Raw genomic sequence first — 17540 nt, 5'->3', positions numbered from 1 at the left:
TTTTAAATTGGATCGGTGCATGGGGAAACACACAAAAACAAGGTATTGACGGTTGAGCCTGAAGGCAATTTTTTTAGGAGCACCCCACAGTCATGGGGAGAGGGGGGGGGGGGGGGGGAGTAGCTACAACCATACGCCCCCTTTTCATTGACCCCCCACAACATTTAGGGGACACCTTAAAAAAACAATATCAACAAACTTTTGCTCAATTAAAATGAAAACGCTCACCTCTGGCGTTTTGGCACAGAATGTTCGACTTCCAGAAGTTTTCCATGGAGTTCAACTTTACCTATAAAATAAGGAGTGATTTGGATATTTTAAAGAAGGAAAACATTTGTGTGCTGTAAAAAAAAAATATGTTCTTGAGAAAAAAAGGGGGCCACTGTGTGCTTCGTAGTTGGCCTACATTTGTGCAACACAATTAAACCACCTGGTGTGTCAGCATGGGCAAAATGGCCACACAAAAAGCACATGAGATGGTTCACAGAGAAGCCGATGACCTTTAACCCCGTGCAGGCACAACGCATTAAAACAAATATTACAAGAGAAGGTCTCACCTGAAAGAGTATCGATTGCCTTCATCGCGGTCTTCTCATCGGGACAGTCCACGAAGGCATAGCCGGTCTTGACTAGAAAAGGACCGGAGTGGGGGATCTTCCATTTGTCAAAGATAGTTTCGAAGTCCTCCTCGCTGGCCTCTGCGCTCACGTTGCCGATGTATAGCTTATTCATATTCACGCACAGACCACCTCAACGTTTCCCACTGGGGGTCTGCAGTGTTTGGAGTAAAAATTAAAAAAAATAAAAAAAGAAGCAACAATTTAAAAAAAATATAAAGGAAGATAGATTTAAATTGGCAGCCTGGTTGCGCTCCCTCGTCGTCCCCCTTTCGCCGCGCAATAAATAAACGCTTAATTATTAATCTTCCAAAACCACGACGAGTGGAGGGAAAAAGGAGGAGAAACTACTTTTGAGTCTTCCTCCGAAAGCCTTTTTGGGGCGAAGAGACGGAGAATGTGACACACACGCTAACGGCAGGCGCCCGCCTCTGCTGGGTCGACACAAGCAACAAGACGAAGAAGAGGAGGAGGAAGAGGAGGAAGGGGGAAATACGCCTTTTTTTTCCCTTTTTTTTTGAATGAGCCACGTGTTCAAACTACAAATCAGCCCACACGTGAGGAATCCCAATTGCTCAATTAAGTGTTGTGGGATTGAGGGAGAATTGCTCGGGAATCTGGGGTGGGGACAGCGGCGGCGAAGGCGGCGGCGGCGGCGGCGAAGGGGAGTGGATGCGTTGAGGGGAGAGAGAAAAAAAATGGAGTATCTTTACGAGAATGGCGGCTCTGCCTCCTGATTGGTCGAGGCGGCCATAGTAAAACATGCACGCGCGCGGGCACGGACACGCTCATGTTGCTGCTAAGTGGACACAGAATGGAGGTGGGGCCATTCATAAATGAAATGACTCCACGCAGCCCCCTGTTAATAGACATATATAACGAGCCGTGTTGAAAGTATATCATTTCAAAAAGGTACACTGACTTTGGGCCAACGTGGGGGCGACACGTATTCAAAAATGAGGGCGTCCATTTTGCCCTCCCCAAGTTACTCAAAGCTACCCCCGAGTGCACCTTCACCTGAGTTATATGTACCGTGTTTTTCTGGTGGGGGTCACGCTTTCCTCGTTGGGCCACTTTAGCGGTGAACACGTCGGCCTAATGTTCGAACAAACAACCAACCATCCATCCGCGAGGTCCCGGCTGCCATATTGGCGTGGCAGGAAGAAGGGGGAGGGGCTATTAAAACATGGCGTCGTAACGTATAGAAAGTGTTCTTTTTTAATGGACATCTCTTGTCTGGTGTGTTGTCAAAGGTCACGGCACGAGTGTAAACACGGGCCTGTTGATTGTTGCCAAGCACACAACGAGCATAATAAAACGACACACAATTGCTTTTATAATATCAGGGATTTTTCTGTGACGTAGATCAGTGGTCCCCAACCACCGGGCCGCGGCCCGGTACCGGTCCATGGACCGATTGGTACCGGGCCGCACAAGAAATGTAAAAAAAAACATTTTATATTTTATTTTTTATTAAATCAACATAAAAAACACAATATATACATTATATATCAATTTAGATCAATACAGTCTGCAGGGATACAGTCCGTAAGCACACATGATTGTATTTCTTTATGACAAAAAATAAAATAAAATAAAATAAAATACCATACCCCCACCCCCTCCCCTGGTCCGTGGGACAAATTTTCAAGCTTTGACCGGTCGGCAGCTACAAAAAGGTTGGGAACCACTGACGTAGATGACAGTGGTGTGGAATTGCAGCATGTAGATTTATTTACCAGGACGGACGCTGCAAATAAACATGACATGAAAATGCGTCAATCAAAACTGAGCATGTTTATTTTGGAGTGTGTAGTTGTGCCTAATATTTTGGCTGTGGATAATTCCATTAATCAACCATTTATAGCTGCCGAACATTTTCCCCACTACAGTAAGGTTTAAGGTTTTATTCGTCACATGCAGAGTACACCACAGTTTTTTCCCATGCTCTCAGTGGGATCCAAACACTAGTTGCAGAATCTAATACACTAAATACAAAAAAAAATACAAAAATTTGAATAGCTCTGATGTACATTAATTACAAGACAATAAGTTGCACAATAAGTCACAGTAGTTATGGTAGAAGTATCAGTACAAGTAGAAGTACAGTAGTCAAATACAGTACCAGTGCAATATCAAATAATATAACAGTATATACAGTATAGGAAGCAACAAATATTAAGGTGTCTACAGTTCTTTGGCAGTTGAGTAGTGACAGTAGTATGAACAAAGGTAATGGAACAGTGTGACTTCTTTATACTCTTGTTTTTACATTATTTACAGTCATTGAATGAAGAGTATTGTAGTCCGGTAATTACAGTGGTAACTGAAATATCTAAACATACTTTGATCAGTTTATATATATTTTTTAATTTGGCAAAAAATACGGCTAAAAACCGAATAGCCTTTATATATTATATGTATGTAAATATTGACTTTTTGCTCTATTTCCTCCCTTTTTTTAAATGGTATTTTTTTTTTTTTTGGACAACCCTGATCTGTGCAAAGTGCCATAAATCTAAAACCTCCATTGTACAGTGCTGTGCAATATGGGGTATATACAGTTCTGTAATATATGATAAGGGGACCAAAATATTAGGTACACCTCTCAGGAGGATGCAAAGCAGGGTGACACCACTGTAAACTATACAACCATGTAATTAGAATAATACCTTTCTAACAGTGTTAATGCAAATAAAGAGTTGGCATTGTAATACAATGATGCTGGGATATGACATAGTGTCACTTGTTGTGAGGTTTTAATTCAATTTCCGGTCAATAAACATTATTAGAAAAATATATATGACCTTAACAACATCCATCCATCCATCCATCCATTTTCTACCGCTTGTCCCTTTTGGGGTCGCGGGGAGTGCTGGAGCCTATCTCAGCTGCATTCGGGCGGAAGGCGGGGTACACCCTGGACAAGTCGCCCCCTCATCACACACCTTAACAACACACAATTCATTAATTCACAGTGTTATTATTGAAAATAAAACTATGGAACAAACTGGACTTACAACACAAACAATGCCAAACTATTAATCGATTTAAACTATTATACAAACATGGGGTCTGGTTCAAATATAGAGATGAGGGTCTTTAAATTGACCTGCTGCTATACTCTGTCTCAAAGTGTTAACATGTGCTCAATGTTTCCTTACCATTATTGCTATGTTGTCTATTACCATTCTGGTATATTCATTATTCCTACATTGTTGATACAAATTATTGTTGCAGTGTAATAATTATTGTTACATGTGGTAATGCCACTATGATACAACATCTGTATTATAATCCTTGAACAAAGTAAGAGTGAAACTCATGTGAATAATCACTGAATGGAGAACTGGGGGTGGGATTAAATAAATTATCTTCTTCCCACTCCCTTTCAGGCAAAATTGGACAATCATGCATTACATACCATACATTACCATTTGCACTCTATTAATTTATATTATTATGTGTTGTCAGCTTTGTACTTGTTTATGTCATTGCCTGAAATAAATAAATAAATGAAAAAAAGAAATGAATGAAAATATGTGTATTTTATTGTCTGTTTTACAATTATAACTATCCACGTGACAAGCAAAAGTGATCATTTTTCAAATGTTGAAACACAAACCAATGGGACAATGCATTTAAGGTGGTGTATGAGTAGTGTAAATGACATAATTTATACTCTTCTACAGTATGATTCCATTGAGTTTTTGCTCACGTTAAAAAGTTTTAAAAAGTTAAAAAAAAAAAAAAAAAGCAGTGTTGGGGCCCTTGAGTGAGTGGATCAAAGCGGGGCCATGTTGCCTTTCAGTGGGCTCCCTCCCGCACACCACTTGCTGCCCTCTGATTGGCCGCTGCTCCCGGCCAATCGGAGGCCAGCACGGCCGCTCCCACCGCCGCCTGTGGCTCGGCCTCAGCGCGCTCGTTGATTGGCTGCCGCCGAGCGACTATTCTATATGAAGCAGCCCGCCAATGATGCGTTTAAGTCCACGTTGAGCCCGTTGGACTTTGGCTCAAACTACACAAATGGAACGAAATACGAGTCGGGGAGGAACTTTCTAGACTTGTTTGTCTTCCCCACATCTCTAGCCCGTGTTTACATATGGAGCTATATGTTCATTAAAACAAAGAACGCGCTTTTTATTGCTAGGCGCTTATACATTTAAATTGTGCACTTTCGGGTGTGGGTCCTCCCGAGAACGCGTTCTAAAAACTTTTTTGGGGGCCAGGTGTTGAAATCAATACATGTATCAATAAAATCTCATTGACATTACAATGTTGGCGCTGTAAGTCGACGCGGTTGTGTTTGCAGAAATTGTGAGGACTTATGAGGAGGGGACGGGGCGCATATAGGTTGACTATAGGCAGCCGCGGCCATGTTGTGCACGTCCACTTGAATGAAGTCATGCATGGCTGCAGCCTTGCTGTGTGTGTGTGTGTGTGTAAAGGCTCCATGTGCAGGAAGAGTGAATGTATCGCTGAGGAATGTACAGAACGTCTCCCCGCCTCCTCAGTGGCAGAACCCCCCCTTCCATGCACTCATTCCATAGGCTTACGCTCGCCATTGACGTTGCAATAACTGCAAAAAAAGGGCACACTTTGGGGGCTTTAAGGGTAGATTGTTGGCCTCACTCGTGTAAAGTCGTCGCTTTTGGCTATTGTTTTTTTTCTCTCGCCCCGTCCACAAATCCGGTGAGATGACCTATCTTTTCGAAATGGTAATTGTTGTTGCTGAATATATATGTTTTTTTTAGTAGATGTCAACAGAAGTGGTGAGAGTGAACGGACGCCATGTTGAGTCTTGAGTTAGGCGCCTTCTCGTCCTCGCTAATGCCGTTTAAAGTCGATTTCATGTCAAGAAATTACACCAACGCAAGTTCATTCAAGAGCCAAATGCAACAAACTAACTGGGTTTTGGTTTTAATCCTCCATTTTTTGGGTGTGCTACTCCATAGCGTCCATGTTAGTAAAATGGCGGTGTGTGTGTGTGTGTGTTCTCGCCCTCCTCCTCCAAAACACAAGCCTTGTTAAAAAAGGAGCTCAATCTCAACTTTTTATATATTTCAATGTTTTTTAATAGCTTGCATACGTTAACAAAAATTACTTGTTTTTCTTTTTGCTTCATTTTGGCTGATACGTATTGTTCTGGTTTTAATTTACTTTAGGGTCAAGTTGTTAAATTAGCACAAAAATGTCATGGTATACTTCTTATTATTTTTTAATTGGGCTGTTCGTTTAATCATGAAAGTTATTCACAAAGTGCAAAACATTTGTCATTCAGTGAAAATTCCAGTTGAATATTTGTAGAAAAAAAGGTATTTAAGTAATTTGACCTTCCCTGCTGCTTCTGTTTACACTTTTCAACAGCTTTAGAAGATTCTTCACACTGTGATCTGTTATTAAAATGACTATTTTTTAAAGCAATAACTTTCTTTGTAACCTTAGTGAGCCCCAAGGAGGAGAGAAAGGTGGGCTGCTGCATCTTTTCACACTTTTATGTTTAGTGCAGCAACAATGCACCGTTTAATGAATGTGCCATGGGAATTGTGTTCATTAGACAGTTTAACTGTAAATATCAAGTATTATCTTGCATCTTCATTGGGGTAAATTCTTGTGTTTGCTGATTCAATTTATAGGGTTTTGAAACTGTATATTCTGGATTTAAATATATTTAATGGATGCTCCGTGATATGCACAGGCCCTGAAGTTGGATGTGTTGGCTAGGAAAATGTGTGATAATCTTAATTTCATCTGTACTGAACACTTTTAAATGAAAGTAAGTTAAAATAAAGTATTTTTAACTCAGGAAAATAATATTCTTATAGTGTGAGTCATACATTAAAAAGGGGAATTTTGCACTGGAATATACCCAAGATTTCTGACATATGAGTCAGTAAACACATGCCACTATGAAGTTGAACTGTATAGTTACATAATTGTTGCTATGTTACAGCTGCAAGTGAAAGCACGTATTAGCTGTAACAAGGCTATTGTCCATTTTGGACGTATGGAACATAATGTTCCCTCTGCTTGCACACCGCAGCCCTTTTTGCAACCTTCCTGTACGTTCAGTCGAGCCCCGGATAGGAAGCTCAAATGTGGTTTAATGTCACAAAAATGGTAATTATCTACTAATGTAACCTTTTTGGTCAGGTACCCAGCAAGTTGCAAATGTCATGCTTATAACAGACAATGTTGTCTTGCACTTCAGTCTCACACTTGTGACCCTTGAACTTTGAGACTTGTCAAAACTCATCAGCCGTGATTACTAACCTCATTTGAATGTGTTCAGGTAACAGCCAAGGCTTGGAAGTCATTTGCTACCTTGTTACATTTTTAGGTTTGTGTTGTTCAACTTTGCATTTAGCGTGACACAAATTGAATTTTGAGTATCTTGATAGAAAAGCACTTTATAGATCTAATCCATTGTTTATTATTGCGTAATGTTCTTCTCCATATCTAACATGTTCAAATAAAACCTTTGTGTACTTTTCTGATGTATGACAGTCAATAAAGTGAGACGCCCAATAAAAATGTATTCCAGGTCTTTTTTTCCACCTTGTTTTATTGGTGAATGTTGAATGAAAGCGGTGGTAAATTTGAGAGACACTTATTAGCGTGACATTAACCTCAAGTTGTGTGAACAACATCCTGGCGTGGGCTTTGTTATCTTGTTTTCCCACCTCACCCACACATCCTTAACTCCCACACCCGCAGGACTAAAACTTGATTCTAATGCGTACAAGGGCCAGCTTTGAATGTCCATGCACAGAAACTATAGAAAAAAAGAAGTGTGATCATAAAAGTATTTAAGAAGAGCGAAGCTTTACTTCTCCAAGCCAATGACCATCTCCAGACTAAAACTACAGAAAGAGGTTCTTTGTTCTACTGTATGTAAACAACAATTCAAAGGGAATAAAGACATGCTGGTTGAAAAACAGGTGGAGGATCTCAGTAGCGTCCTGCAAAAAGAAAACACACTTCATACCAATCCTAACAGCTTCGCTATAAACAGTGTTTGGGTGACACTTACGTGGGCTGTAGGAGCGAGACCGTGAGCGAGACCTGTATCTACCGTACTCCGGAGACGGGGAGTGCCTGCGACTGCATGGAGACATACGTGGTTTTAATGGCCAATAGCACAGCAACACATTGTCTCAAAAAGTATGAATTACCTGTACCGGTAGTCATATTCATCGTATCTGTCGTTTCGATCGTATCGGTCGTTGTATCTCTCAGATCTGTCGTATCGGTCGTTGTAACGGTCGTTATATCGATCGTTGTATCGATCATTGTATCGGTCGGATCTGTCGTATCGGTCGCAATTGGAGTCTCTTCCCCTGCGGCCACCACCGTTGCTGTGCAAGTAAGAAGAAGAACAAGGATGTGAAGTCTTGACTGGTAGGTGAGAAGGTGTTCAAAGTGACTGACTGAGTGGGTCTGCCCATGTAGATGCCAGGTGTGGGCGTGTGAGGCCGCTTGGTCAGGGAAAAATCCACACGGATGTTCCGCCCGTCCAACTCCATGCCATTGACTTGCTCCATCGCCTGAGACCAGAGGACAACCATCAACACCCAGAGTAGGGCCACGAGTGTGACAAGACTGACACCTAGTGGTGCATTTGAGTAGTCACATCATACAGCTGCAGGCAGCAAAAAAAAGGCGAAAGTACTTGGATAAAATTAAATATATCTTCCAACGAAAACAGAGGAAAAAGTGAAAATCTGCATTATATGAGTTATGTTGGCACAAGGGTGTCCAAAGTGACCCACAACATTTGAAAGATGTTGGGGCCACTGTCAAGAATTTTTATTCACCAAAACCAATACAATGCAAATCAACATATCATATATATATCTGTGTTTTAGGCATACTTGCCAACCCTCCCGAATTTTCCGGGAGACTCCATAATTTCAGTGCCTCTCCCGAAAATCTCCTGGGGCAAGCATTCTCCTGAATTTCTCCCTATTTCTCGCCGGATGACTATATTGGGGGCGTGCCTTAAAAGCACTGCCTTTAGCGTCTCTCACCTGAAAGGGAGACTATTATATATGTCTCCGTTATCCATAGGTTTATCTATAACCCATAAAGTAGGCAGGCACAGAGCTATTTCTCAGCGTGTCTTTATACCAGCCGGCACGTTAATACACTGACACACAACATCCGGATTTCCATCATGCATTGCTTCAAAACTACAGCAAGTAGTAATGTCCGAAATTTCCAGCCGGACAAACAATATTGGGGACGTGCCTTAAAGGCACTGCCTTTAGCGTCCTCTCACCTGAAAAGGAGACTATTATATACCGGTATGTCTTCGTTATCCATAGGTTTATCTATAACCCATAACACGGTGGGCGAATGGATATAGTCACCCATGAACAGTCAGAGAAGCACAAGGCGGGGGCAACGGAGTATTATGGGCCACCTTGCTAAATGGAGACCCGAGGGTGTAAGATGGCCATGCTGATAGCTGCAAGCAACATCCCGTTGTCATTTGCGGATGTTTTCAACAAATCCGTGAAGGATATGTTCCCGGATTCAGAGATCGCTCGCCAGTACTCAAATGGCAGAACAAAGGCTACTCAAATAGTGAAAGGTAAGTGTTATTATTATTTTTTTAAGTAAGCAGCAAGTACAGTACAGTTAGTAGAACAACTGTGTTTTCATTACTGTGTACTGTACTATATAAGAAATACTTTAATTTCAGTGAATTCTAGCTATAAATATACCCCTCCCCCCTTAACCCCGCCCATCCCCAATCTCCCGAATACGGAGGTCTCAAGGTTGGCAAGTATGGCTTCAGGTCATTAGATACATTTATCATCTTGTCATTTTTAATCTCTAAAGTGCTTTGAATTGTGCTGTAAAATAAACTTGCCTTGTCTAAACATCATTTCTTCACTCTTTTTATACACCCCGAACTCAAATGTTTACACTCAAAAATTTGCGAGAAATGTGTCCACATATTCATCATGACAGGAAATCATCAAAACCCAGACTGTCGGCCAAAGTAACAACCGTCTCTTGACAATATGGAGAAAGAGCAAACGCACCTCTTTGGAATCCTCAATTTTCTCAAAGTTAACAAAGGCGAAGCCCCTGGAGCGACCCGAGCGCTGGTCGAACACCACGTTGACCCCGGCCAGAGGGCCGTATCGTGAAAACACATCCCTCAGGTCTCGCTCTGTGGTGTACAAGCTCAGGCCGAACACCCCCAAACATGTGCTGGGGTCAGGGTTCTCCTGGAAAGGTCAACAGTACAGTTTTTTGGCTGATGACATATGGTCTCTTTTCTTCCAGTGCATACAACAAGCAAAAGTATCAACATCATCAAGTTGTGTCCTGACTCAGTACAAAAAACATAAGGTGCTGCTTTGATGAGATGGCCCATCTTACAAAACCTTTTCTTCATCACAAGAAAAATTCACAGTGATAAGGCAATCATGGAATGTGCCATTCATGTTTAGGTAAAATCCATTTAAGTTGCATATGATTTAGTATACTTATGACAAAGTGCTGATGAGATACTCAGGCACTTAGCAGTATTGAATATTGTGCATATTGACTAACACTGTACAGTGGTACCTCAGTTTCTATTCCAAAGGTCAGACGAAGACCAACTCGTTTGAAAACTGAAGCCATTTTCTCCACAAAGTGGATTAAGTTAATCTGTGCAGATGTGAACACAAATACATTTTCAAAAACATTGTTGTAGTTTTACATACAGAAAACAAAGCCAAATTCATATACATGACAAATAATCAGCCAGAGGGGAGCTTTAGGCTGTGAGGAAACTAGCCAGGATCAAGCTTTTTTCAATGCATAGTCTTAAACGGGAGCTGCACCTATTGCTCAAAATCATTTTGAGAGACAAGACAAATGTTTTTTTTGCATTCTGACAAAAAAATCGTCTCGTTCTTGGCGGCTAGCAATGCAGATAATGTCAGCAATCAGTTCTACCTCAAAATCACTTCATTTAGAAGAAGCAAACTACTGAAAGAGGTAAATTAGCTTCTACGTCAGCACAATGCACAACACTGCAATAGGACACCAAAACATGAACAATCATATTACAGTATCTGTAAAGTATTATTTCATGTTTTGCCAGACAGCGTATGTACTGTAGTTGTAATAACACGCAGTTGTCTGTTTGGTCAGGCTGACATGAGACATTTATTCCGGTTTATTTGGGTAAGCACGCCATTTATGTCGACATAGCTTGGCTTCAAATTCCACATTTTGCAGCTTTGAGCCTTTAATCGATCGGAGAGTGTGCAGGTGTACCTATTGTTGTGACCAGTTGAATCTATATAATCCTAATGAAGTTTATCTTCCGCCGCAAGATATACATTCAAAAAGTGTACATTCTCAGAAGTTAAATTATGATACTTTTAAAGAGGGTGGGGTGTGGCTTCATATCTTTATCCAATAAATATAATCTAAACAAGGAAGTGTTCAAAGTGTAGATTAAAATCCCCATAGGTCCCCTTTGATTCAATATTGTTTCACACCTTCTTTATCAATGTGCCGTTGCTATCTTTGGCTACATGGTGCAAATGAACTAGTTTGTTACTCAATCGATAATATACAAAGTGTAGAAAAACGGGGGAAACTTATGGCGAAAATTTTAGTGGCAAACCTAATCCTGCAAAAAGAAATGTGAAGTACCACTGTGCTGGAAAGTGCTTCTATAATGGTGGATGCAGTGCAGATGCACTCTCCAATCCTGTAATAGTCTTATGTGGACTGAATCGTACTAAAATATATTGCCATATCCTCCTGAGGACCAGTCTCCTCTGCACTGGACATGTTTGGCCGTATGATATCCCCAATGTCGTACAAAAACCAGGGCAAAATGCAACCATACGGACAACAACTGAGGTACCACTGTAAACAGGTGAAACTCAAAAAACATGAGTATCGGTGGCGGCAAAAGTTAGTTTGTTTCAGCAATCAGATTTACAAATATGTGACACAGGCTCATAACAAGCAACTCACGATCTTTCAAGCCTGTTTTGATATTTCGATGAAGATGGCTTACAGCTGATGAAACCCTCGAATGAAACTCTCAAAACGTGGCTAATCAAAAACTAAGCCATGACCATCAAAATGATAAGAAATACATCTCACTTTATGTGTAATGAGTTTATATGACATACTAGTTTTACATTTGAAGTTGTTGACATGAATACATTTTTACACAATATTCTCACTGGAAAACCTTTGAACATTTCAGTAGTTACGTTAAAAAATGTGAAACTCGTCCAATAGATTTACAGTTAAATATTTCAAGAATGTATTTCTTAATGCTTACAGTTAATATCTCAGTTTGAATATTAATCAGCTCTTAATTGGAATAACTTTTAGACATGAAAAGGATTGAGATGCACCTGTGTTTATATGTAATGAAATGTGTACAGTGGTAGTAATGCCAGCAGAACAGACTGCCACTGGAAAAGAAAGGTTGGCTCTCGACTACAAAAATGTGAGCAAGTTCTTGGGGAGAAAAAAGAATGTTAAGTACCGGTACATCTTTGAATGAGCAGTGATGTTGCGTGTCGGAGTAATAGAATACTGTATGGAAATAAATATACATCCCCTCAGGGAATCACATGTTTCTCCAAATATACAGTCATTACATGAGGCGTGCCCAGAATATGCCAGAAGGTCCACATACCCTAACATCAGCACCATCGCCATGACTGTTTGCTTCTTTTGTGTCATGGCTCTGTTGATATAATGAAAGGGGGAGGGGGTTAATGAAAAATTTGAATCGTCATGTCAGAGTGGTTAACCACAATATCACAAACCCTGGCCTGCGTCATTGCTCTCAACTGGTAAATAATGGCAGCTGAACCACAAGATGGCGCCAGAGAGATTTTAAAGGATGACATTTGAGTGCTACTATCAATATACAGATGGCAGCCTTGCTTTACAAGATGAGCACATACCACTAACCAACTTCTTGGGACTTGCCAATAGGGATGCAACCTTCATAGACCAATATAGTCGGAGTAATAATCACCGTTTTACCATTATCATAAATGGATTAATTTCACAACAAAAATTTATCAAATTAGAGCAGGAGTGTTAAACTCATTTTCGATGAGGGCCACATTGCAATTATGCATGCCTTCAAGGGGGCACTTGTAACAGTCAATGTATGAATACAAACGTGTAATCGCCTCATTATATTACTACACATTTGCCTTTGCATATGATTTTTGTACACAAATTGATGGATAACTTTGAAAGTTAAGGTGACGAACAGATGTAAGGGTATATATTTTCACTAACAAATTGTATAATGTTAGAAAATAATAAGGGTGCTTAAAATACCAAAACAAATCACATCCGAATAGTTATTTTTTTAAATTTAATTGCTTCGTAATTTTCAAAATTCAATCAAAAAAATGTATGATGTATTATTAATATCCACCCTTCCATTTTCTACCGCTTGTCCCAAGACATCAGCAACCACAAGGAAGTTTTGTAACATGAAACCTGTTTTGAAAAGGTTTTATAATTATAGCAAAATATACATTGCGAGAATCGGGTTGAATCAAGAATCGATTCTAAATCAAATCAGGGGGTGCCTAAAGTTTCCCACCTCCCACATACATTTCTGTCAAAATGGAAACAATGAATACATTTTGGAAGAAATTATTGTTTTGAGGCATTTATGGGCCACATTAAAAAATGTGGTGTGCCAAATGTGGCGCTTGGGCCTTAAGTTTTGCACCTGTGCCTTAGAGACCCAGACGTGTTATTACTGTCAGAAATAACAGTAATCCAATAATAGCAGTAGAAAATAATACACATAAACAATAAGTGTTTCCAAGAATATATACATTAATAATTTTATTATTAATATAGGATAAAGATGACCTTTATTTTAAATGTTACTCATGTGGGAGATAAACTCAAGTGTTATCGATTGTCTATTCATACCTATGTCCATTTTATGCCTTAACACCTGTAATTAGATACCCCGTTATTCTAGAATGTTGTTTTATGTTATAACTTACAATGCTTATAGTTTATTCATCAGACAGGAAGAACGTTAAATGGAGTACCTGTTGCTGTTTGTTTACACTGAACTGACTCAACACTAATCAACTATACATGATTTAATTCAGTTTTGTCGTACCTTTACTTTGGCGTATCACACACTTTTGAAAATGGATAAGCTATCATCTTCATGGCGATAGCTTGCTAATTTTTTAAGTAGCCCAAATGTTCCCACTTTTTAAAGATGGGAACAGTTTGCTGCTTTGTCTTGCTGCCCTTTTTAATGTAATGTAGCATGCTAGCGTCTCTCTGGATTGTTGCGTATAAGCACGTGCAGCGCTGGCGTAACTCTTGTTTCGGTTCCGTTCAGGTTGTGACGAAAATACCGCAGCAGCGTAATGTGCGTTCATAGCGAGCGAGGACTGAAACGCGGTGTAGCCGAGTCTTTGTGACGTTTTAATCACAGTTGATGGTTGCATCCCTGCTTGCCAACAATCTGCAGTGCAATGTCATTTTCATTCACTTGTGCTCACCCTGTTGGCTGTGGGACGGCGACGGCTCGACGCCGGGGAGGAGCTCTGGCTCTTCCTGCGGCGGGAGTGGGGGCTGTAGGAGCGCGAATGGGACCTGCGTCTGCGGGAATGAGACCGGGAGCGCGAGCGGCGGCTTGAGTCCCGCCGAGAACCAGACCTAAAAAAACCAGAGATGAGCAAAGCCATTATAGATGCTGTTTCGCACCCTGATGATGGAGAACAACCGACCTGGATTTGGACCGAGAGCGAGATCTGGACACAGAGCGCCTGGGGCCTCGGGATGTGCTCGGAGATCTTGACCTGCTCCTCGACTTGGCCCGTGCTGGACTTCCACGATCCAATTTAGGTGGGGAGAGAGACCCCTATTGCCACAGCAGAAAGTTCCAACACTTTATCACGTACGAATGTGTGTGTGTGTTTGTGTGTGTGTGGCGGCATGGAAGAAGACTGAGTAAAAAGTTCATTGTCAGGTACAACACACACTCACCAACCACAGCATTAGGTACACACGCACAGTTTAAAGACATCCAGTGGAAAGGCCATGTCAAAAAGGTAGTTATTATCCAGTGTTTCTCATTCATTTATTTGTGGCGGCCCACTGACGATAAATGCGGACCGCCACAATTAGATTTAAAGGAACAAAGCAGCAAGTGCAATATGGCACAAACTGTTTGCCCTCGGCCATTATTATGCTTGTCGTTACAACACTGTCTGTACGAGTGATGGCGTCATAACTGTGCTTTTCATACACATCTGGTCCCATGTAGCAGGAGGGACCCATGTTGCCAACTCAGCCAGTATTCAGAGCCCTCGAGACAGATTTAACCAAGTGATTTGCTATAAACTGTTCCTGCAACTTTGAGACTGTAACGTGAGAACGCAGCTCTTCTCAACAAGCAGCTTTGTCTCGCTCGTGACATAAAACATAAAAAGAACTGCAGCTGTAATTTTAAACAAATTTCTTTAGCTTTGTTGTTTACTCTTTGTTCCTAAAGTTTATAACAATAACATGCACATTTGCCGTGGCCAACCATTCAAATTCGACTCGCTACCGTAGCTTGCAGTACTGTGAAAAAATCTGGAATTCAAAATGAAACGCCATTACGAAAATGACAAAACTGTGCAAGTGTACATAATGTTATGGGTGATGTGTACTGTGGAGACAACTGTGAGAAAACTTATGTAAATAGGTAATCAACCATTCAAATCAGAATTCTATGTGACCAATGTATGTCTACCTGAGCCATCAGAGGGAAAATACAACATGCAACTGTTAATTAACAGAATGGGAGCACGAATAAGGAAAAACAATAGTGACACAAAGCATTACTTAACCTAGGGACACACACATTCTTCCATGTTCTTTACACGCTACTCCTTTCTCTCCGCTTTTTCTATTCTTCTTTGTTCTTCTGTTTTTCAGTTTTCGCCGTGTGTTTTCTCTTCAGCCAAATTTAGTTAGTGTTCTATTTGCCTTCAATCTTCCATCACTTTTTCCTCCCTCTCCAACTTTTGCTCTGTACATGTTCTCAATAGCCTTCTTTTATCTTGGAATTTTCTCTCCCATCATTCTTGGATAAAATTCTTCAAATCCTTCACGAGCAATTACCTTAATGAAAGAAGAACATTCAATAAAATTAAGATAGGATTTGATAGAAGTCTGAATATGGCAAACAAAAAGCACGTGAATGCATGGCAGTTACATTTGATTGTCACATACGTGAATATAACAAAGAGGCAAATATGAACTATGTCACAGACATGTGGTTCGCTGCGTAAAAGCAATTAAGGAAAAAGTGGCCAAGACCCATATTTTTTATAGGCATTTTAACACAGGCTGAGGAAAAAATATGAAAGCTACTTTAAGCTAACGCCAAGGAGGTAGCTACAGCGCTAATGGTGCGTTCATAGTTTAGCTAGCTAGAAGGAACATAGCAAAAAACCGTCTATCTATAGCTTATTCTGGCTACTCATACACGTTTTACTTAAATCTAATTTCAGCATACCACTCACAAAATGTCGGCGTTATGCAGTTTATTTCAGTGGAGTTAGCTCGAAGTGCGAATTGCACGTCACTAGTATTTGTTGTCGGCAGCCAAACGAGGACAGACGAAATAGTGATATTGTACATCATTAAATGTCAATACTTACCCGTCTATCGTGGTTGCCGTCGTCGACGTCACTCATTTTCGGGCCGGCTAAGTTGATATTACCGAGGAGTGCGGGGTAAATAAGGCGAGTTTGATGTTTAAACAACAAATGTTATCGCTATTTTTGGAGCGACTCCTGGCGAGAAAATGGCGCGCGTCTGTGTGGTGCGTTCAGGTACGACACTAGCACACGTCATTTCCTAATGTCACGCCCCCGTTTAAAACAAAACATCTTCGAAGACTTCATCAGAAAAACGTCGATGTTCAAGTATGGGCGTCCAAAGAGGAAAAAACGAATTATGATTTTCTTTCCTGTATTTTTTAAAATGTATCATAAAACATATATCCGATATTTCAGTAAGCTCGGCAACACGTCATGTAAGCCCGTAAAGTAACGCCTTCAAAATAAAATCACTGTGTAAAAAAAACAAAACACCAGGCAGTTGAGTCTTTCCACTTGCACCCAATTGACATATATGCATGTTATTTTGTACTCGTTTTAAGCTGCATTGTTTCATCATTCACACTTTTGATTTGAACGAATGTGCAATGGCTCATTATGATTTATTGTGAAATTGCTTCCTGTGCAGCTGGATCACTCTTAACGGACACTTTCCTTTAGCTTGTAAATGAGACTGATGTGGCCCATTGTAAATATAACATTTAACAACAAAAAAAGCAAAATGCAACGGAAAAGCAGACATTTATATTAATAGCTAATACAAAGGTTAAAACAATATATAAATATATAAAAGCGATGTTGTATTTTAATGTATGGCAGTAGAAAAAGTAAATGCATTGTGGAAAATGTAACAGAAAACCTGCAAAAACTATAAATACGAAGCCAAATGCAACCCAAAAGCAGACATTTATATTAATTAATACAAAAATAAAATATACATATCAAAGAGATTTTTGATTTTAATGTATGGTAGTAGGCAGCACGGTGTCACAGGGGTTAGTGCATGTGCCTCACAATACGAAGGTCCTGAGTTCAATCCCGGGATCGGATCTTTCTGTGTGGAGTTTGCATGTTCTCCGCGTGACTGCGTGGGTTCCCTTCGGGTACTCCCACCTCCAAAAACATGCACCTGGGGATAGGTGCATGTTTGGCCTAGTATGTGAATGTGAGTGTGAATGTTGACTGTCTATCTGTGTTGGCCCTGCGATGAGGTGGCGACTTGTCCAGGGTGTACCCCACCTTCCGCCCGTGTGCAGCTGAGATAGGC

General features: G+C 40.5%; 2 protein-coding genes across 5 annotated transcripts in view; both read right to left on the bottom strand.

Annotated features, from left to right (window-relative positions):
• Positions 1 to 1785, bottom strand: part of igf2bp3 (insulin-like growth factor 2 mRNA binding protein 3) — a 33706-nt gene extending 31921 nt beyond the window's left edge. The window contains exons 1-3 of one of the 2 annotated variants that reach the window (XM_061982499.2): positions 1650 to 1785; positions 558 to 771; positions 229 to 289 (exon numbers count right to left, since the gene is read on the bottom strand). In XM_061982499.2, the coding sequence (XP_061838483.1) occupies positions 229 to 289; positions 558 to 732 (236 nt within the window). In that variant the 5' untranslated portion in view covers positions 733 to 771; positions 1650 to 1785. Of the gene's footprint in view, positions 1 to 228; positions 290 to 557; positions 772 to 1634 lie in introns of both variants that reach the window. The other variant, XM_061982500.2, reaches the window with a different exon arrangement.
• A 5366-nt stretch (positions 1786 to 7151) lies between these two features.
• tra2a (transformer 2 alpha homolog) lies at positions 7152 to 16502 on the bottom strand. 3 transcript variants are annotated; one of them, XM_061982502.2, is made up of 9 exons: positions 16313 to 16502; positions 14390 to 14523; positions 14162 to 14318; positions 12295 to 12345; positions 9671 to 9859; positions 8049 to 8164; positions 7799 to 7975; positions 7651 to 7721; positions 7152 to 7579 (listed from the first exon to the last, which is right to left on the bottom strand). In XM_061982502.2, the coding sequence occupies exons 1-9, from the start codon at positions 16346 to 16348 to the stop codon at positions 7569 to 7571; spliced, it is 942 nt and encodes a 313-aa protein (XP_061838486.1). In that variant the 5' UTR covers positions 16349 to 16502; the 3' UTR covers positions 7152 to 7568. The 3 variants fall into 3 exon arrangements, with proteins under 3 accessions (XP_061838486.1, XP_061838485.1, XP_061838487.1); XM_061982501.2 differs by having other exon boundaries at positions 7793 to 7975; positions 16313 to 16500; XM_061982503.2 differs by lacking the exon at positions 12295 to 12345 and having other exon boundaries at positions 7793 to 7975; positions 16313 to 16500.
• Between the last annotated feature and the right edge of the window lie 1038 nt (positions 16503 to 17540).

This window comes from Nerophis lumbriciformis, linkage group LG21, assembly GCF_033978685.3.
Source record: "Nerophis lumbriciformis linkage group LG21, RoL_Nlum_v2.1, whole genome shotgun sequence".
Taxonomy (NCBI): Eukaryota; Metazoa; Chordata; class Actinopteri; order Syngnathiformes; family Syngnathidae; genus Nerophis; species Nerophis lumbriciformis.
Note: the sequence above shows the minus strand (reverse complement) of the source record. Positions and strands in the feature narration are given on the sequence as shown.

What these genes read in the sequence shown, in the direction of transcription:
- tra2a (XM_061982501.2), bottom strand. Translation starts at nt 16,348, where the DNA reads ATGAGTGACGTCGACGACGGCAACCACGATAGACGG. An exon ending in ACGGCAACCACGATAGACGG is followed by an intron (nt 14,524 to 16,312) that starts GTAAGTATTGAC and finishes CTGTGGCAATAG; the next exon opens with GGGTCTCTCTCCCCACCTAA. An exon ending in TACATGGGCAGACCCACTCA is followed by an intron (nt 7,976 to 8,048) that starts GTCAGTCACTTT and finishes TTACTTGCACAG; the next exon opens with CAACGGTGGTGGCCGCAGGG.